The sequence below is a fragment of the Xiphias gladius genome, chromosome 13 (assembly GCF_016859285.1).
Source record: "Xiphias gladius isolate SHS-SW01 ecotype Sanya breed wild chromosome 13, ASM1685928v1, whole genome shotgun sequence".
In the NCBI taxonomy this organism is placed as follows: Eukaryota; Metazoa; Chordata; class Actinopteri; order Istiophoriformes; family Xiphiidae; genus Xiphias; species Xiphias gladius.
The window spans coordinates 5,420,263-5,442,390 of NC_053412.1; the positions used below are offsets into that span (position 1 = coordinate 5,420,263).

Here is a 22,128-nt window from a genome sequence, read left to right on the forward strand (position 1 = left end):
CACACACACACACACACACACACACACACACACACACACACACACACACACACACACACACGCGTACTGCCATTTACTGGAAGATTAACTCCACTCAAGAGGTTGCGTTTCAAGTGTCAGTCAAGTTCTCACTGATTCATGTATTGGCTCAAAGCGTGTCATTCTCTCGGGAACGTGAATTCAAGAGTATAATCCTGCTCCTGTCACTGTCACCTCGGTTTTGTACCCAAATCGTATAGAATATAACCATTTACATTTAACAGTACAATGACATTTTGCTTTTCCTTTTTTTTTATTTTATATTATTGTAAACTGAATATTTGGGGGTTTCGGGCTGTTGATTGGACAAAAGAAGACTAAAGACCAAACAACCAATCATCTAGTTCATTGGGAAAATCATCAGCAGATTAATCGTTAATGAGAACGATGGTTAGTTGTGGCCCTATACACCCTATATACATCCCGAACCAAGATGGCAAACACGGTAAATGTTATATACCTGCTAAAAAGCATGTTAGCATTGTCATTGTGAGCATGTTAGTGTGCAGCGTTTTAAACCTGCTACAAGTGATTTTAATGATACAAATAGTGTCATAACACAGTCCAATGAGAACAGTTTAATATGTATCACATCACGATATTCCTCATTATCTCCCCAGCTAATGACTGCTACCACCCCCCCCCCTTTTTTTTTGCCTGTAATCTAAACTGTCCAGGAGCCGACAAACACCGCGCTAAAATTAGAGGTCATCCAATCCCCTGCACAGTAGAAGCGAGGAGGAGGCCAGAACTGTCCGGTGGTTTTGGACCACATCCTGCTAAGCAACTGCACTGTAGTCTGCTCCCGTTTTCCTTCGGCGGCCAAGGTTTAATTTATCGAGTGTTAAAGGTAGTTTCCGCCCATCAGCCTAAATCGCAAAGCAGCGTAGGCTATTTGAGAGGCTGCATATTTGTCCTGTCTTCCAAAATGAAGTGTTTAAATGAAGTTAAGTGGGAAATTTCAAGGCTGTCGCTTTAACAGCAGGATATGTGAGCACAGCGTTCAGAGGAAGCCTGAGTCAGCAAGGACGGCTGGGTCTCTGCACCACCTGCAGCCACTAACGCATTAACGTCCGAGCAAGTAGAGAGTTTAATGTGGTTTCTGGGTGATGAAGTTTATGGAAAGTTTAGAAATTTAAACTGGTGTGTATGGCTGCCACCTGTGTATCTTAAATTGTTAAAATGTGTTGTACATGTATGTGTATGCAATGTGTGTTTTGTAGTCACAACTATATGCATGGCCTCATTGGAATATCTCTGGATGACATTTTTGTCTTTAAATTTAAAAAAAAAAAATTTTTTGTGTATTTGGAACTAGATGGAAACCTACAAATTCGAAAATAGATGATTTGCTGATTTTGCCTATTTATTCTATTAAATTTGAATAATGCAGAGTGGGTGTTTCATACTTGTACTTTCTAATGCTTCATTTTGTCACTTTCCTGATTTGAACAAACTATATACTCAAAAACCTATTTAGCATTAGTGTGCAAAATGGATTTAGGACACAGTTAAAGACTCCTTAATATCCCGTTAAACGTCGTCATCCAGTGGACAGTTCTCGCAAATCAAGCGAGACTTTGCTCTGATTTTAGGACACAGTTAAGAAGACTTATTCATCCAGTGGACAGTTCTCTGTGGTTGCAACTTCCGTATTTAACTTATAAAAAAATATCAAACGTGCAAATCAACCGTAGACTTTGCTCTGCTTCCTTCCCTCTTTCTGTCCCTGTCGGCCTATCTCCAGCCCAGTTCCCCAGCAACCTCCTCAACAAGCTGTCTGATGAGTCTTGGGCTGTTTACAAGTCAAATGTCTCAGCTGTAATTAGAGCATCGACTTTATGACAGCGTGCTATTGGGTCCTATTGTCTCCGGGATGATGCAAATCAATTAGGTGGACTATATCTGATTGACGAAGAAAAAGGTAGATGCGATTTTGTTTATAGTGAGCAATTACTGGGGTCTGAGCATCCAAAATGTAATGAAGGATCTTGTTGGCTCACTATCATGGGGGATTAAGATCCCATTATCCATCAGGAGTGAATTTCTCTAGAGGAGGTGCAATGACCTGCGCTGGTCAGCGATTTTAATCCCCCGCCTCACTTATAATTTTAGCTGCAGATTCCTGCTTCGTCAGTTCATGACAGCTGAAGAGGTAGAAAACGATTTTTGCTCGTTAGAGTAAAGAGACCAAGTCCTCACGAGCTCGTCAGTTGTCCTGTTACAGGTGATTTTGGTTTGGCTCTGGTTTGGTAATTGTGTCCAAATCTGGCTTTAGACTGAAGCCTCGTAGTAGAAAGAATGAATTCCTGTATGTTTTATTAAGCTACTGAAATGCCCATGGTACACCGACACAGGTGTTTTCACTTATTTACCATGATTTTATTTTCCCACTTCACACCTTTATCATTATTATTAGTATATAGAAAGAAGTGACATGATGTAAGTCCCAGTTTACAGTAGCTCCAACCCATCATCCACCTGAGCAGTGGTCTCGTTTGCCCCAAATACTGAAAACACCTTTGTGGGAGCACAGGACCTTTTACAAATCCAGTAGTTACAGAGCAACATTATCATCCATTCGTAGTCGTTTGTCCGACAACTGATGAATGTAAGTCCGATATTTATTCTCTATTTTTAGCTTTGTTGTTAGCAGTAAAATCTTCCATAGAGCAGAGGGGAATTGCAGAGTTGGGTTATATTTCCCTGCTGGTTCACCCCTTTCACATATAGGTTGTTATGTGATCCATTGTTAATATGAAAATATTAATTATAATCAATTTAAGGGCTGTACATCTTTATTCGGTGATTGAAGCTGAAAAAACACTTTTGATCAAAAACTTTTGAAGACTATAAACTACAATCCAACCTAAATAGACCTAATCAGAGAGGAGTAGGAAGTCAAATCCCAAAATATGACCAACTACAAGACTACTATTATCAAAGCATTGGCCTGATGCATAGACTTCCCAAGGTGACCCTGTGAAAATAGAGGATAATAAAGCAGTTGTCTGGCTCTTTCTCAAGCTTTCTTAATATTCAGTGGTTGTGTTACCTCCAAGCAGCAAACCAGCACTTCTCAGTGAGCTGAGTCATGTTTTTTCATTTTCAAAAAAATCGGTGTGCTTCATTTGTACAAGCAGTGCTATGACTCTGTTTTTTGGCTGAGTATCGGTGCATTGTCTCTTACTAAGTTGCAGTATGAGTCATTACTGCACAGTGTACATCAGGGGGAAAAAAATACATTTCCTTCAAGTCAGCTCCTGCAGAATTACTAATTCGATAAGTTTTTTGCTCTGTACATAACAGCTGACTTAGTCTTTGTATCTAGATTATGTAGCATATTGTGCATAAACGTCTCTGCAGACCCCCGACTTAGGTAGAAAGATGAAAACGGCTAAAGAGAGGATGCAAGGTTGTTTTGAAATGAAAAGATGAGCTGCCCAAAGCCGCAGTTCATCCGTCACAACTTGGACACCAACCTCTGAAGCACTATTATTGGCTTTGGCCCCCGGTGCTCAACCTCACTGACACTATGTGCTGTCGACCTGTGGGCCTCTCTGTACAAATCATGCCAATTTAAGACAGTCTGTCCAGGGTTGGGCTAAAGTGAGTAAGTTAGCCATCACAGGGCGTGACGGTGACATTTCTTACCACACTGACACTCCCCTTCTTTCCTCCTCTTTTCCTATTTGCAGACAACATGCCTCACTACTCTTAAATAAGAGGGAGAAGGGGAAATGTTAGTGGGTCGTCAGAAAATAGCCCAATAATTGACCCTTGTCATTTAGCGAATGCAAAAGCCACGCGAAGTCGCACAGCCACGCTAAGCCCACTCATCTCAGCTGAGTTCATTTCTATAGCAACAGCAAACATGGAGGGGAAACAATGGAGGCTTACGCTCAAAGAGGAGCGCTCGCAGCAGGGCTCCTTGGGGCGCTTCATTTATTTCTGCGGCGCATATTTAGCACCGGGCTGCCACCTGTGTCGCTTTATCCAATCATGCTACATATGCCAAGAATTTCACGACCACAGGCCGAGGTCCCTGGTGGGAATTTGATGCAGAAATAGCGGTGAGACGTGAACTGGTTCGCGTTGAGGTTGGCAGGACATAGAGCTCTGTAAAGATTTTGTTTACATAATGTACGGCTACAAAGGAAGCTGAGCTTAGCTGTACCCATGGAGAACAAGCTGCTCTTTGCTTGGGTTCAATTGTAGCAAACTGGTAGTGTTAGATCTAGCGCGGTAAGATGGGGACAATAGCGTGTTAGTGTACCTGTCGATGCTTTACATTCTAACATCCTTATGTAAGATGATTTTACTCCCCGTCCAAGATTTTACCGAAGGAATAAAGAGGCAACTCACAAAACTCAGTAAATGATGATTACACCCTCAAACACGTCTCTTACTTTATCCATAATTGATACTGTTTAAATGCCAGATCTGTTTTTCTCTACCTGGTAATCTGTCTGACACGCAGACCAGGCGACAGCGGCTGCGGACTTCATTGTCCGCGTGGCCATGGCAGTTTCTGCCGCGACGTGGAAAGCGCTGGCCCTGTCCAACGGCTCGAAGTTGGAATCTGAGTTCAGTGGACCCTCGTTGTATATTTAACATAGAACATAGGCACTAAATAAAGTAAAGGCGATGACACGCTGACAAATCCGAGCAATGTAGATGGCTTACAGTAATAGCATCAGGAAATGAAGACTGCCAGGATTAAAAATCTATTCTGGTGGTAAATATTTCCAATAACAAGTTTCTTCTTTATAATTAGTTTCAACGTGTATCACTTTCAGTCAGGAGTCGTTCTGTAGTTTTCGTTATGTTCTGCATCATTACTCTAAGTAGCAACATCATCGGAGTATTTCCAAGATGTTTTTTGATGAGTAATAGTGTAATATGGACTGTTTTCTCGCCCATTAACTCGAGTGAGTGCGATTTCTTTATTGTTGCAGTGACATAAAGTTTGACTTTTTACTCCATTACCAAGTTGTAACCACACGCATTATAAATGCCACAATGCCATTAACTTGTACCTGTTTTTTTAATGACATGAAGCCAAAAAGTTTGTCTTTATTGTTTTTTTGTTTTTTTTTGTAACTTTATTTTTATTGATATTTTCAAGCTAAATTAGTGGGTTGACATAAGTGGCACGATACTTACACAGGAGCAGGGTGTTTCAATGGCATATGTAGTCAGTTACATCTGATAGGCGAATAAAAGTAGTCCTTTCTCCCCCAGTATTTTATGTATTACTCATATCATAGACTGAAAATCTCCACACAGTTTTTAATTGACAATTTTTTTGCAGTCCAGTTGTCCTTTGTTGGAGGATTTGTCCAGTATTCGCTCTAAAAAGTTCAATTTTAGACTCACAAAGTATCATGTTACAGTCTCGCAGGGACCTTGCGTTGACCTCTTATTTACTTGAGATTTTCAAAAAACCCCTTTGGTAAGTCTGATCTTCAAAGGCTTACTGTTCACACTATAATTTACAAGTATCCAGATCATTGTAAGGAACCATCATGTCCTTTCAAATTTACTTGTGGCACATTTTCTGTTCTGGAAAAAAGCTGGAAACTTCTATCATCTCCTTTCTAATTGTGATGCAGAACAGCCTCATGAGAGGAGTCACAAACCCTTTTTATTTGTTCTGCTTCTGATATTCCCCTGCTGGCTCTCTCCCTTTTTCGTTTTTCTTGTCACAGCGTGTGATGTGCCATGTGGTGAGAGAAAATAGTAAATGCAGACGTAATGGAAACCTCATTTCAAATGATTCTAAAAATTGACGTGAGAAGAATAGATTCTCTAAATTTATAAAAAATATTTCCCATATATGAAAATTGTCTGACTCAAATTAAGTAGACTATCATTATTATTATTTTTGTTGTCATTATCATCAGATTTGACTACGCATCTAATGGATAAAAGTAAACTTCAAAGCTTCAAAGTTGGTTTTCTCATTTCGGATTTCACCAGGTTGCATTTTCCCACATAAAAGTAGCAGCCTCCAGCTATCATTCCCTGCTGGTAGATTTTAATGCAGCGCGGTCAGCCATCCATCACTAATGCTCCGTGGTGTACTGGTGCAGCACAAGCATTACTCACTCTTACACTTTTGCACTCACAGAGATGAGCAGCGACCGTGTCTGCTGCAGTAAATCACACCGTTACCCTTTTTATACTTCAAAATTAAGTGCTACCAGCCTTTCTTCCTAATACAGACTTTTCCCTTTTTATAGTCGTCTGTCCCTGAGCCACTTCTGTTTCTGTGTCCTCACTTGCTCACATGGGAACAGCTTCTGCGAAAGCACCTTCCAGCTGGTCTTTCAATGCCCACCCAAACTGGTCTCAGCTGACTTATTTTGATTTCATTTGACAGCAGAGCGCTGCACGTCAGGCTGCGAGAGATAGAGAGAGACTAATATTGGACAACATTGGCCTTTCTCTCTTGGTATATATAGTGCTCTTTTCCCAGAGCTCTGAGCGGTTGGTATTCGGTGAGCGAAACAGGACCCCCACCACTGAAACAAGCCACTGTCCCTGCAGCCAAACGCCATGTGTCCCTCAGTCCGCACTCTTCTTGTACTGGTCGACCCCGCTTCAGTCAGTCACTGCCCCAATGCTGCAGCATTTAATGAAAAACCAGCAAGGACCATAATTCTGTATGCTGTCCTTGAGAGACACTTGTTTTCATTGTCACACTAATCTACTCTGAGCAAGCAAAGGTTTGGATATGCTGGCGTGTCCATGTCCGCAGCCAAAAGTGTTGCCGTATCTGTTCGGCACGGCCACACACATTTTCAGAGAGTCTGTCATTCATACAGTCCAACCATCGCTTTGCTTGAAGACATATGGACCCCTTAAGGGTACCATGTGGAGTTGCTGATCATGGAGCAATGTTCTTCCAAGTGCGAACCGCGATTCACATCTTGGTTTCATGCTATTCAGCCGATTGACAGACGGTGACTGTAACACGGCAAGAAATGTAGCAATGTGCCGACAAAGGCAGTGGATAAGAAAACTACTGGGAACAGAACATGGACATACAGCATGTGCAATTTTCTTTAAACCCCAAGGATATGCAAAGTGCCCTTTGGAAAGACGCAACACTGACTCTTTGAATCAGTCCGCAACAACACATCGTTGCTCTCAAGTTCAAAATTCAAAATACTGTCAAGACAGTACAAAAGTGCATCATATCTCCAAATTTAAACAAAATCAGGCTGGTGGCATCTGGATTATCATGTGTTTTTATTTGAAACTAAACACTAATCTAATTTAAACCGAGCCGGGAAATGTTTTTTTTGTTACAACAAGTAAAGCTGTAGCTGTAACTTTAAATTAGCATTTAATAAGATACAGTAGTATTTGTCAACAAATTATGAAAGGTACTTTTTAAACTTTTAAAATATGTATCATGCACAGTGTTCGTTATAGCAGGTCTTTGGTAGGTATGAGGGGCCGCCAATAGCCACCACACGTCCACCAGACAGAAACACAGTTACGACCCACGAACCTCTCACCAACCGCCTCATCATGTTATGCGACCAGGTGCTGTGTCAAGACGTGCTGGGAATATGAGAACAATAAACCGTGGGAAAGCTCTGGTAATCCGCACTTGAGGCATCAAAATTCCGTCCTGTTATGTAGCGAGATCTTTCCAGTGATTTACTTACTAGAAAACTACTTGAAACTTATTGAGTATCCAGGGGGGATGAAAAGGGATTTAAGGTCAAACTTGCACGCATGTTTGATCTGTTTTTAAGGGCTAATCAGGAAGAGATTTGCTTTGATTCTTTCACGCACCCACTCCCAGCGTGGAATACAGCACCAGGCTCTTCCCCATTGATGAATCAAACACCTTCAATAAAGCCTCCGAGCCAGGCCATTTAATCCAACCCTACAGCTGGTGGAGCTCAAGGGGCAAGGAGGTTTGCCTTAATGCCTGCCTTGTTTAATGATGTCTGCCCCACTGCCCTCAAACTGTCAATCATGCTGAAAGAGAAGGGGTGTGCAGCAAGGTGCTCTGCTGCAGAAAAAGACAAAATATTATCGAGATGAAAACATTTGCTGTAATGCAGTAGTTCTAGTAGTCAGACTCAATGTTTAACGGTGATGCCTCAACAGAAGTTGCACACTTTTTGTCAATTACCCTTTATACACCAAAATGAGTGCGTATATGCAGGGTTTTTTTAAAGGCAGGTAAATCTGCTGAAAAAGGTGATCGACTCCTTTCCCATTGCCGGTAGACGATTTTGCCTCTCTGTTTTTCTGTTTTTATTTTTTTGTTCGGGTGTGTCACGTTCAACATCACGAATGCACCAGAAAACAGGGTTGGTAAACGTGCAAGATCCACCAAGATCTCTATAAAATAAAAAATAAAAATGAAAAGCAAAAGTTAAAGGTGGACACGTTTAAAGATTGCAGGCATCATATTCTGATGATAGTAGTAACACGAGAAGAAAAAAACAATTAAAATGGAATAAATGTTAATGTTGCTGTTCATTTACTAAGAATCATATGAGCTTCATCTAAAACTGGATCAATCTAGTGCAAAGATTAGAAATATGAGGAGCTTGCGAGTGCATTCCCATCATGTTTAACATCCATTGTTATGACATTAGATGAATTCATAGACAATACAGCCAGGTGAAACAGTCACACTCCACCCTCAAGCCCATACAAACACCATTCCCTCTAAACCCGTTGGTCAAATCCGTTGAGTCGTCGCCTCCCTGTTGGCTTACGGCAGATTGCCTGCGCCAGAAGGCTGTGGCTCCACGTTCCACTATCGTACGTACTTAAACAGATTAACCTGTCACTTCTAGTGACATGCCAAATCCCAAGCCTTTTGAAGCTGCATCTGGAGCGTGCTGGGGTGTCCTTCTGTCAGCCCAAATATTTTCTCACAGGAGGTAGGTTTGTGGGAGTCTTGGAGGAATGCTTCAACACTTGTTGATTCATTTTATGTATATTGCAGTCTACTAAATGTCAGAAAAAAAGAGCGAAAAATGGCCAAGTACTCCCCAGAGCCCACGGTGACATACTCAGAATGATTATGGTTTCTAAAAAAACAGCCCAAAATCAAAATATGCAATTTATAAAACAGAGAAAAGCAGAGAGAAGCCAAATGGGTTTATGCGGCCACAAGTTTTCTTTATTCATAACCTGTTACCGCAAACTTTATTGCTTGCTGATGCTCTTTGAGAGCCATGCTAATCCTTTTTCTTGGTAACATCCCTCATTTACTATGTCGACCACCACATACCAACACATCATCAAACTATGGATGCCAGCGCAGGACATCCCGTCTGAGCACGTGATAATAGCTTTGGCATTTTTTTTCAGCCAAAGTGGGAAATTATGACGTCTGTGTCTAAACTCAGTTAGTGTCAAACTCAGCCCAAGTGAAAATGCTTTATCAGCCTGACATTTCACTGTTGTCTCTCTCTCCCACTCCTCTCAGTAGGTTTCCAAACTGAGACATGAGTGCAGGCCTGGTAACTTGACCCCTTCCCCTCCCTCACCCTTCCTCCCTGCACATAGATACTGTATGAGACTGTTGCGGGTTCTCATGGACACGCTGCCCTTTGGAAATTCCCTGGCTGCAACTATTACGACCCGTTGGGTAACACCAGGGTCCAGTGGATGAATTATCACCGCAGCTTTGATTTGATGGGCAAAATTGACAACTGGGTGCGTTACAACCCCCGGGGCAATGTCATGTTTTGCCCTCATCAGCACATTGAATTGTAGAGCATTGGGTGATTTACTGCAAATAACGGAAAATTAAACCTATGTCTTTGCAACAAAATCAAATAGTTTGGATCATTTGTCTCCTGGCATAATAAATTCAAACCAATTAGATTCAATTAGGATGAGCAGACATTCCCTGTGATCCCCCCAGAGCCTCCAGGAGTCTCTCTCCTCTGGCCTCTGATCTGTGTATCTGTCTAATTAGCAACAATCTAGCAGAAAAGCTGCCACGACGCAGATTAGGTCCCGCTCTCTAAGTGGTCTGCAAATCCACTCAAGTTAGACATTTCCGTGCTTCTGTGATTTAAGCTTCTGTACATAACAATTAGCTGTGTCATTGCAGAAATGCAGAAAAATATAATGAAATCCAGAAAACTTTTTAATGAAATGCATTATTAATTAATGGATATACAGTATTTAAAACATTTATGATGCCAGGCTAAGCAGCAGTGATTAATAAGAAATATTCCAAATATTTTGCAAATGGAATTTCTACATTTACCAGGAAGGTGAGACCCCCAACCAATCACACTGGCATGCAACCATTTGCATTCGCATATTTGCCTCCAAATGAAAGAGATGAATGTTGGGTCTGTCAGGGTTTGGGCTCACACGTCCCCAGACACACACACACAGCCCCTCTAAACCAAGCTCCAGTCTTACCTCTAGCAGCGAAGCTTTAGCCCACTGTGCTGTTGTGCCTCTGCAGTGCCACTGGCTGTGCCTTCAGCCTGCCGGCTCAGACGAAGTGTTATCCTCAGTGTGAATTTTTGATCTGCGGTCCCTCCCGACGGTGAGCGTCCCTTTTCTCTCCTCCGTCGCGTCCTCAGCTGGCCTCTCGTACAATCCAGGTGGTCTGATAGGTGGGAGAGAAGAAATGGAGGAAGAGGAACGTCTCCTGACAGACTCAGGGAGCTGCTGCTGTGTGCGTACGTGCGTGCGTGCGTGTGTGTGTGTGTGTGTGTGTGTGTGTGAGAGAGAGAGAGAGAGGGAGTGGGGGGGGGGCAGGACCTGCCATGTAGATATCAGCCCTGTTGCAGTTAAATTTAAACCAACCTCCCTTCTGACACCTTGAGTCATGGCTGCCCTCCCTCTCCAGCACACACACACACACACACACACACACACACACACACAGGGCTCTGACGGTACCATATGGTCCTTGGCAGACTGAGCCCTTGGGAGTCTGTAACTGTCCCTGAGGAGTGAAAGAGTGATGGGCTGACAGGGGCAATATCGAGAGATCGATTTACTTATCTTTTTTCAGTTGTTGGTGGGAAAATTAAAGAAGAAAATGGCACCAAAACTGCTACATCATGCATTCTTTTTACCCCACAGTCCACTGCTGGCACTGGTGACAAATACAGTGTGTCGCATAACATGCTTTATGTGAAAAACAAATGCATCTGATGAATGCGATTGCCAAGGTCATGCATCTCCTGATGCATGTTCTTGGTTGTTTTTGGATGATTCTCGATATTAAAAGAGTACTCCTCAGGTTTAGCACTGTACCCCAATTCATTTTATGTAGTAGTACTCTCCAAGACCCGTAAACAGACAGTGATGTTTGAAATTGGTGGAGTTCCCCTTTGACAAAGCCCCCCTCAGGTGTTTGTTTTTTTTTCTCTCCCTCTCACCTTGGAGTGGGGGTGAGGTTGCGCCAAAGATAGGCACTTTAAGCGACAACCCCTCCGCTGGTTTAAAAAAACCCGGTTACTTTCTGATGCAGTCTGAGGCAGGAGGGTCACAGACGGTTGAGTCACAGCAGTCGCGCCGCAGACGTCAGAGCGGTAATAGAGTTATGGGAATTGTTGGGCTTTAGATGCCATGCACAGCTAAAATAAACTGCTTTTAAATGAATTAGTTTTCTATTAAAAGTCTGAACACGAAAAACACCGGAGCAAGGTAATCAAGTGTGAACGTTTGTTTCTTTATGTGTGTGTGTGTGTGTGTGTGTGTGTGTGTGAGAGAGAGAGAGAGAGGGAGTGGGGGGGGGGCAGGACCTGCCATGTAGATATCAGCCCTGTTGCAGTTAAATTTAAACCAACCTCCCTTCTGACACCTTGAGTCATGGCTGCCCTCCCTCTCCAGCACACACACACACAGGGCTCTGACGGTACCATATGGTCCTTGGCAGACTGAGCCCTTGGGAGTCTGTAACTGTCCCTGAGGAGTGAAAGAGTGATGGGCTGACAGGGGCAATATCGAGAGATCGATTTACTTATCTTTTTTCAGTTGTTGGTGGGAAAATTAAAGAAGAAAATGGCACCAAAACTGCTACATCATGCATTCTTTTTACCCCACAGTCCACTGCTGGCACTGGTGACAAATACAGTGTGTCGCATAACATGCTTTATCTGAAAAACAAATGCATCTGATGCATGCGATTGCCAAGGTCATGCATCTCCTGATGCATGTTCTTGGTTGTTTTTGGATGATTCGCGATATTAAAAGAGTACTCCTCAGGTTTAGCACTGTACCTCAATTCATTTTATGTAGTAGTACTCTCCAAGACCCGTAAACAGACAGTGATGTTTGAAATTGGTGGAGTTCCCCTTTAACAAAGCCCCCCTCAGGTGTTTTTTTTTTTTTTCTCTCCCTCTCACCTTGGAGTGGGGGTGAGGTTGCGCCAAAGATAGGCACTTTAAGCGACAACCCCTCCGCTGGTTTAAAAAAACCCGGTTACTTTCTGATGCAGTCTGAGGCAGGAGGGTCACAGACGGTTGAGTCACAGCAGTCGCGCCGCAGACGTCAGAGCGGTAATAGAGTTATGGGAATTGTTGGGCTTTAGATGCCATGCAGAGCTAAAATAAACTGCTTTTAAATGAATTAGTTTTCTATTAAAAGTCTGAACACGAAAAACACCGGAGCAAGGTAATCAAGTGTGAACGTTTGTTTCTTTATGTGTGTGTGTGTTCGTGACCCGAATTGTGCCAAGACTCAGCCAGAGTCCTCCAGCTGTCAGTGGCTCATCTCCTTCACACACGGCCATAAATTTCCCAACTCTCTTTTTTTTCACCTTTATTTACCCAGGTGTGTGTGTGTGTGTGTGTGTGTGTGTGTGTGTTCTTTACAATCACCCTTTACACTATAAACTCCCCTCATACCACCTTTCAGTTAACTTTTTATCTTATTATTTCTTAACTCGGTCTCCCCATATTCTCGTGGCACATTCAAGAAGTGAAGCCTCGAAATTTTTCAGCAATAAGCTCACTTCTGACTTTTCACTTCAATCCACAGCGCAGCACTGGTCACTGCGTTTGAACGTTGCTTTGGACAAAGGTTTTTGACAAAGGCATACGTGTTAAATGTACATGTTTATTGTTGATAAATCTGCTGATTATTTTCTTAATTAATCTTTTTGTCTGTACACTGTCAGAAAATTGTGAAAAAATGCCTGTTATACATTCCCTTAGCCCAAGGTAACATCTTCAAATGTCTTGTTTTGTCTGACAAATAGTCCAACACTCAGTTTAGTTTACTTTCATATATGACAAAGAAAAGCATCAAATCTTCAAATGTCAGAAGCTAGAACCAACAATTTTTTTGCATTTTTGCTTAAAAAGACAATTTGATTTTGAAAACAGTTGCTAATTAACTGTTTGTTGATCGACTAATGGTTGCAGCTGTCGGCAGTTGTCAGCCATTTTACCTGATTCTTTGCAATCCAGAGTATCAAACATGTAACTCACGTCTCTACATCTGTTTACATCGAAGGCTTGTAGATGAAATGTGCAGTGGGTGCAGAACAGTAGATGGGTGCGGGAAATATTTTCTACGCTCTTAGTCGAGTAGATGAGTGGGGGAATGATTCAGTGAGGAGAAAATGATGTGAGATACTCGTAAAAAAAAACAAAACAAAAAAAAACCCTGGGGTTTCCAGCCTTCAGTGGGATATGGGAAGTGACTCAGCTGGTCTGGCTGCAGCTTTTTTGAAACGGCGCGCACACCTACACAAAAATTTAGCCTCGCTGTTAAAACAACATATTGGATATGATTATCATAAGCTCAAGTAGACGGCTGGCTCAACATGCTTGAATCCGCATTCCAAAGACTACATTGTATCAGCAAATTAAAGCACGTAAAGAAAATATAACAGCAACAAATGGTATATGAGGGTTTGCAAAGCTTAATGATTTTAATGATATAAAATTGCTGCATGCTCTGTGTGTGTGAAACTGTAGACTAACAAGAGATGATAATATGCCACAGAGGGCCGAGAGTATGCAGGGTTTTTGTCAATCCTTGTTATACTGTATACGTTGCCATTCTGTAGTGATTATAGGATTCCAGTAAAAAATAAAAGTTATTTAAGCCCCTGAGAGCTCCCGAGGTGAAGAACTCCTGAAAAAATGGAGGTAGACTTTTATGAGGTTTTTAGGACAAGAAAATGGCCACAGAAGAAGAAAAAGTGTTCTCCAAACGCTAAATAACAAGGATTTGGTAACGTATTACAGATTATATTGTGAATGGCTGGTATTTATGGCTGATCTTAACCTCAGTAGAGCCGTTAATTTTTTATTTCCCACCCAATGAATCAAAGCAGTATGCCACTAAATGTAGTCCACTGTGTCACTGGCAGGCTAATGAATTTCGTGTTATATTCTGACAGTGCGTGGTCTAACAGCCAAAATCGAATCAAACTGTGTATGAATTTATATACTCGTTCTGTAAATCAGTGCATATCGCTATGAGCTCGTCAGTGTTTTGTTTCTCCACACACATTTGGCACGGGACTGTCCACTGAAGAATTAGGTTCGAGGCTTGGGTATGCTAAATGCTGTGCTGGTGTATTTCATTCAGCAGCTCTGTCAAGCATCTTAAAAGCTATGTGAAGTAATGTAAGTATGTATGGAATGAAACTACAGGCACATGTGGTGAAGTTTAATATGCAATGTAGTCAAAATTACATTCGGTACCATTCAAAAGCACATGAACCAACCTGAACTCAGAGACTTTATAAGCAGGAACATTTGAGTGTGAAACACCGGAAGGGAAGTGGAATTTGTAGTTTTAAGTGCAGAAATCTATCTTTCATATACTAGCAAAGGCGTCTGGATATAAACAGAAAGACTGACACCTGAGATGAGACACTTGATTGAGGGCAAATTTCTGGAAATTTGAGCACACACATACACACACACACACACACACACACACACACACACACACACACACACACACACACACACAGAAAGAACCTTATTGTAAAGTCCAGACATTTTACAGTGTGAGTCCCGGGCTGGTCTGAGGCATTCAGGAACTTTACACTGGTCACTAATCCCAAGCATCACAAAATTAACCTCACTGACAGCTCGGAGAGCGGCACGACAGAAAGTGCAGGCCTAGAGGTTTCTGACTGGTCATCTCTCATCAAGAGCGTGTGCGTGTGTGTGTGTGTTTATGATTTGGACATGTATATGGCACGTGTAAGTTAGAAAGCTATATATATATATATATAAATGGTACAGTACCCTGGACCAATATGCACAAGTTTCCCAGTTGTCCTAATCTGCAGAGGAAGATTTGTGATATAGTTAAAAGCTCCAGAACGGCTACTGAATGGACCAAGATAATGTCATTATCTAATAATGTGCATATAAGTGCGAGTTTACTCACCAATTTTTGGCAGTGGCAGCATTATCATCCAATGTAACTGCAAAGCTTTTCAACGGAAAAGTGTTCACATCGCTTCCGGTTTCCAAACTGGAAAACCAACCACTTTAAGTTTTGCCAGAAATCTTGGCTGTTTTCTAGTCAGACACTGGATGATTTACCTCTTCAGGCTTCTAAAAATAAGGGGGAGGGAAAAAACAACCAGTGATGAGGTATCACAGGTAGACATTGCTTTGTTTTAAGGGGTCACAAGATGAAAAGAATGGACTCCTTAAATTCCAGCGATTGGTCTGGTAAATATTAGATGATACTCAGTCGTCCAGTTGGATTTTTTTTTCAGGCCTAAATCTTGCAGTGAAAACTGTAAAAATCTTCTGTGATCTGTTTTTGTGAGTCAAACCATCAACGTTATTATAAAGACAATAAAGCTGATTTTCATATGCAACATGTGCCACAATTTGTTCAATCAGTGAGCGAAGACACGGACGCAATCACTGTTAGCAGTCTCGTGGTGGCTTTCCATGCCAAACTGCAGTAGAATCATTTTGTTTTGTTTCTTGGGGTAAAAGGCAAAAAAAAAAACCTCCCTGTGGTTCTCACAGTAATAGCTGTCACCCATTTCCATTAGTCTCTCACTAAGTCAGAGCACCTGTGTCTGCCCAGTCCTCACTCTGTCTTACATCAACAGCCACCAGGGAGCTGTTCTATCAGTCCCTTTACGACCTGTCTGCTTGGCCTGTTCAATACGCTACAGGATGGAGCAGCTGTAAATGGCCTTTTAGGACACTTCTCTCGACACTAGAGAGCTTTTACAAGACATAGCCCCCAGTGTAGATTTGTTTATGATTTTCTTTTGTCTTTGTTTTTTGAGTATGTGATGGTCCGAGTGATGCCTAAGAGGCTTTGGATGTAAATGGAGGTTTGGTGGAGTCTGTTTTTCCGTGTACAAACCATTCTCTTTGAAATTGCGTTTCTGTATTGCGTAATTCTTTTCCCAATGATGTTCGGAAACAAATTACGCAAGTGTTGTCTCATCGCTGGCTTGGTTATCTTCAGAGGCAACTTTTTGAATGAGTGAATCCCACATTTATGTACCACACCAGCTTTTCTGTGTTACAGTTTGCCACGTGTCCTCAAGGACAAGAACATGAGTGATTTTAAGGGCACTCAGAGCATTTTTAAACACACATCGTGCTTCATCTGTGAGGAAATTGCTGTAAAGTTTCAGCAAAGTAACAGTTGACCCTCTGCCCAACATTCCCTCCCACTGAAATAACAAATTGACGGTAGACGGAGATCCTTACACCAGACAGGAACTGTCATTATGAAGAAGATGAGAAGAGTAATTTTGCATTTGATTTTTATTGAAGAATGATTTGTTAGCTGCAATGTAAAACCATGCAAATATTTTCCGCTTGGCTATGCCAAGACAGTGTCATAAAGCACCAATTTATCTGACCCTCTTCGTCCTCCTCTCCGCCTGGGCATTATGGGAGCGGGCAGTTTAAAAACAGAGGTATTTACGACTCAGCACTCTCCTCTACATTTCCTGGAGCTCCACAAAACACATGGGACTGGCAGTGTGACACCACCAGTTTAAAGATAGACAGGGTTCTGGCTACTTTATATCAGGATCCATCTGTCTGTCTGCACACCTGTCTGTCTATCTGTCTGTCTGACTTGTGCAGTTAAAGCAGGACTGAATATTGTAGAGAAGAACTGGGAATGTGAAACTGTTGTGCCATGTCTACTGGTGCATCTGTGCAGTATATCTGACTAAGTGAAGGTGATTCCTTTCGCCGTGGAGCCAAAAGTAACAGTAAAACAATGTGAAAATACTCAGTTACAAGTAAAAGTCCTGAATCTTTTGCGCAGGAGTGAATCTAAATTAATTTATACTATTTAATACAAATATTTTATAAGAGGATCATATTTTGTGCATATAAAATCTAAATCTGCAGAGTAACTATTAACTCTAGCCTTCAAATCTGTCAAATAATGGTAGTGAAGTCCAGTATAAAGAACAATATCTGCCTCTAAAATATAGTAAAGATGCATAAAATAACACAAAATGGAAATACTCAAGTACTTTGAAGTACAAGTATTAACTGCACTTGAGTAAATGCACTGAGTTACTTTCCACCACTGTCCTTTTGTATTTTATTTATCTAAAAATACATTATTAAAATGTATTTGAAAAAGACTTTAGTAATTCATTATTAACTCACAACTGTTTAAATTATTCATAAAGTGCTGTTATCTCTGAAACACTACTTCCATCAACTTACCTGTGCATCAAAACTAAAAGAACCTGTCGCCATCTACTGGTCAAAGGGAGTAATCAGCCAACTTTCAGCCACAGGTGAAAACAATGATGACGCAGTGATGATTAAAACACCTGTTCAAACAAAAAGGGATTGTGGGGGAAACAAACAGCAGAACTCTGCACCGAGACTTGTACTCAGGACCTGCAGCTTTTTGCTTTTTCATTAGGTCTTTTCGAAGTCAAGAGAACCGCAGACATGTCAGTCAGATATTTTGAAATTCTGAAGGAAAGCGGTCATAAGGGGAACTACATCCCATCAGGCCGACAGCTCCCCAGGACTCCTCCCCTGACAGATGTAAAGAGACACCTGGATTTTGGTAATGACGATCCAAAGGGGGACCGCGAGGAACCACGGCAGAACACGGAGGTACACGCAGAGAGTGTGCATCGTTTCACTGCCCCTTCTTTATCGAACCGTATCTTTATCGGCATGACACATCATCACATCTGTTACCCTCATACTTATCAACAGGCAGGTACCAGAGATCAAGATAACGATGTCCAGAACGGGACGTTTGATTTCAATACTCCAGAACCAAAAACAGGTACAAATTTAGTGATCAGTAGAATAGAGTCTGCTGCTATTAGTTGACCTGTTCAGTGAGCCGCTTTTAAGCTCCCTTCCATCTCCCATGGGGAATAAAAGCATTCTTGGAAACACATAGTTTGGGTTTAACCAGATATCAAGTGTTGAAATAATATTGAACAGAATTTATTTACTCAGTGGGCTTAGTTTAGCAGGAAAATGGCCTCCACTGATTTTTATCTTTTGGTTCTAAGTGAAAGTCTCTTAAAGCTGCAGTTTTAATTGCAAGGTTGTTTCCCTGTACTTAATGGTTTCCTTCCTTTTTGTTTTTTTTTTGTTTTTTTTTGGTTCAGAAAACACTTTGGAAACTGATAACCCTAATTCCATGCTGAAAGGGATGAAGGGATATCAGCTGACAGCAGGTGACTTGGAGTTTATTAAAAATATGAATGAAGAAAAAGTTATTAAAAAACTGCAGGTAATTCTGGCTTTCTCACTCCCTGCTGCTTGATGTTAAATCATGCTCTTTGTTGCACCTTAATTGCAATAATTCTTGTAGTGTTTTTTTTTTTTTTTTTAAACTAAGATGACAGTTTACTGTTGAAATGGGATATTTTCACTGTCCTCAGGGAGACCTGGAAGAGGTGCAGAGGCTATGGAAAAAGGAAACGATGGCCTTGGAGCTAGCGTGTGCTTCCAGGGAGAAAGCACAGGCTGAACTCAACAAGGTGATGCTCTCTTCAATTACAATAAGCAGGGAAGGCGATTTAGAAGATGACAAACACTCGTGCAAGATGCCCTTTTTATCTTGCGGAAACCTTATCTCCAAAATGCCAAGTTTTCAGTAAAATAAACCAATTTAGTTTTTCAGTAGAAGTTTGGCAATAAAAAAATCTTAGTTTTAAAAGTAACAGTATAGATATTAGGGCAAATCTGACAGTCTTTATCACGATAGTAACTGAATGTTCAAGCCCATGTCTGTTACAGGACTTTTACTGGCAATTTTATATTGCCATTAAAATAGCATTATTTTCCGAAAAATGTCTCCCCCTTGAAGGTCGATGGTGTAAAAGATGTTAAAGACGGTGGATCCTTTGAGGTCATTCCTCTGGCATTTACAGTCTTTTAGATAACATTCAGTGGAAATTCATAAAAAATGGAAGGTGATGGCGTCCAACAAAGGTTATAAGGGGCGCATTGGATCTACAACTTCAAACACAAGACGACAGAGCCTGCAGAATCCCTCATTTCTTTTTTTTTTTTTTTTTTTTTTTTTTAATTCCATGAAACCATAGCACATACCAATAAAAGTGTGCAGGTTCCTTGCACATGAAATGTAGTTGGAAAGAAAACAAAAACCTATCCCGCTGATCCTGATGCATGATGTTATTTCTGTCAGTTCCCATCCTTCGAAGAGCTCACCGAGTGGACGCAGGCGGTCCTCAAAATGACATCGCCGTTGACCGAGTTGACAGGCCTAGACACCAAGTCTCTCCTGGCCATGGTAACGATAGAAAGCATCCAGAAAGCCACGGACGAGAAGAGGCTTGAACTCGCTCGCATGGGGAAGGCGGTGGAAATCAAGTAATCAAAAGCTTGCCCAGATGCAGCTGGGTACCACATTTCGAGTCACTCAATGCTGCCAATGTTTCATGTATTAGACTGTTCACAAGGTATTTTGCTCTTTAAATACAAAACAACAAACCTGAGAGTGGTATCAGTCTTCTCATCTAACTTTCAGAAAATAAGCAAAATTCACCAAATGTCAAACTATTCCTTTAGATACTCCTGTGAAGGCATTATCATGCTCACTTTTGTCAGTTACTTTAAGGTACATCAATACCTTGAACAAATAGGTGTGTAGTCTTCTATTTCGGTGCATTCATGTGCTCATGGAAAGGTCAAACACACAACATGATGGCTTATGGCAACTTTTTTTTTTAAATTGCAAGAGGCCCCCCAAACTTCATTCTTACTTTCACAACACTGATTGCTTATTGATTGTCTACTGGATTCAAATTTTCCATCAGTGTAGCGCATGAATGCTGTTCAGTCTCTTGACTACTGTGGGCAAAATTGTCCATCTAAAAAAAAAATAAATAAAAAATGTAGTGTAAACATCCATGGAGAATATAGGGTCAAATACTAATGTGGATTCCTCAAACATCTGTGATAGGAGGAAGAAAGAGGCTAAAGAGAGAGGTCAGCTTGAAAAACAAATTGCCACTGAACAGGTAAGAGCAGCTCCAGTTTGCTTAATATTTCATTGCTGATAAAACAATTTGACTTTTTTCTTTTTCTTTCAGCTGAATATACAGGGGTTGATGAAACAGTTATCTGACCTGACATCTGAACTTAAACAAGAGGAGGTGAGAATCTGATTTGAGGTTGCATCATACTCATTGATTCTTGGTCTTAACACTTGCTGTTTGGCTGAGTGGGCAAAAACAAAGACTGTATGGGAGGGAAAACAAATGTTGCATCCAGTACTCTAAAGAGGAAAATATGGTTTCACAGGAAGCCTATAAAGCTCTTCAGATGCAGATCAAGACTCGAGAAGAAATCAAAGTGGAAGCTGAAGTAGAAGATACCTCTGAGGAACTACAAGCAGCCAAAAGCCAGGTGAAACGTCATGGAAAGGAAAGAAAAAAGACTGTTAAATCTACGGAAAAGTTGCAAGACACTACAAACCAAAGTAAATCAATACGGAGTAAACGCACAGACAGTAAAAAAGCCAGTCAGACCAGTGTGGAAGATGAACATGCAAATAAGAACAACAGTGAAACTTTGAAGACCTCAACAACTAAGCAAACAAAACAGAAGTCGGAAGCTGTGACGGAAAAGCTGACAAAGTCAGTTAAAGCAGCCACAGGGCCACAGAAGAAAGTCGAGGAGCAAGAGTCTAATTCAAAAGAGTCTTTGCAAGCTGTGAAAGAGAGGAGGAAGCCTCCTGGGACCACACAGACCACAGCTTCACAACCGAAAAATCAAACCAAAATGAAAACTGGGGAAGCTCAGTCCACGTCACAGCAGGCCACTCCCTCACGCAGCAGAAGGAAAGCTGCTGTGGCTCCAAATGATGCTGGAGAGGAGGCACAAAACACTGGTCTGAGAAGATCCAAGAGGATAGCAAGCAGGAGGTGAAGGTGTTTGGCAGCTCCACAGGCCTGGTTTGGCTCAAAGACACCAGGCATGACTCTGGGGATGGCAGTGATGGCTGGCCCACCACTTTGGTCCAGACTGAAATATCTCAATTGAATGGATAGCCATGAAATTTTTTGCACAAACATCAGTGGTTTTTATTGGATGAATCCTTACAAGTTTGGGGATCCAGACTTTTCCTCCGTCAACACCATGAGGTTAAAATCTATGGTTGGTCCTCTTTTACTTTTCATCTAGCCCCTTCCTCAGGTCAATTTGTCCAGTACTCTGCTTTATGACCAAATACCTGCAAAACAGATGACATTCCCATCAATCACATCACTGAGTGCTGATTGGGAGCTATTAGCATGCTAACACGCTAAACTAAGGTGTCATTGTGAGTATGTTGTCATGCTAGTTTTTTTTTTTTTTTTTTTTTTTCTTTTAAGTTTCATTTTCTGTATGTTTTGTTTTTAATTTTGAGAATCTATTGGCCTTTTCATTTTTATTAGGAAAAAAAATAAAATCTTTCACAAGACTAGATTAACATCTGTGCGTGATGCTTAGAAGCTGTTGCCGCTGAAGGTTTACAATAAAGTAAAAATATGACTTAAGAGAGAAATTACTGCAGACACGAAGTTGTTTGCTAACAAATTAAGCTTAAATAATATCATTGTAGAAAAATCTCTCCCAGTCTATAAAGAGGGGTCAAAGGTCA

General features: G+C 41.3%; 2 protein-coding genes across 3 annotated transcripts in view; one reads left to right on the plus strand and one right to left on the minus strand.

Moving 5' to 3' along the window:
* The window catches only part of filip1l (filamin A interacting protein 1-like), a 70,783-nt gene extending 60,064 nt beyond the window's left edge, over nucleotides 1-10,719 (minus strand). The window contains exon 1 of one of the 2 annotated variants that reach the window (XM_040141970.1): nucleotides 10,465-10,719. The gene's annotated coding sequence lies outside the window, so the exon portion shown is untranslated. The remainder of the gene's footprint in view (nucleotides 1-10,464) is intronic. The other variant, XM_040141967.1, reaches the window with a different exon arrangement.
* Nucleotides 10,720-17,823: 7,104 nt separating this feature from the next.
* Nucleotides 17,824-21,850, plus strand: si:dkeyp-34c12.1 (uncharacterized protein LOC570187 homolog). The gene is made up of 8 exons (XM_040141722.1): nucleotides 17,824-18,110; nucleotides 18,216-18,288; nucleotides 18,623-18,747; nucleotides 18,899-18,997; nucleotides 19,669-19,853; nucleotides 20,446-20,503; nucleotides 20,576-20,638; nucleotides 20,787-21,850. The coding sequence occupies exons 1-8, from the start codon at nucleotides 17,940-17,942 to the stop codon at nucleotides 21,411-21,413; spliced, it is 1,401 nt and encodes a 466-aa protein (XP_039997656.1). The 5' UTR covers nucleotides 17,824-17,939; the 3' UTR covers nucleotides 21,414-21,850.
* The last annotated feature ends 278 nt before the right edge of the window (nucleotides 21,851-22,128 follow it).

Coding starts and splice junctions, on each gene's coding strand:
- si:dkeyp-34c12.1 (XM_040141722.1), top strand. CDS start 17,940: ATGTCAGTCAGATATTTTGAAATTCTGAAGGAAAGCGGTCATAAGGGG. Junction 18,289..18,622: donor TACTCCAGAACCAAAAACAG/GTACAAATTTAG, acceptor TTTTTGGTTCAG/AAAACACTTTGGAAACTGAT. Junction 18,748..18,898: donor AAGTTATTAAAAAACTGCAG/GTAATTCTGGCT, acceptor CACTGTCCTCAG/GGAGACCTGGAAGAGGTGCA.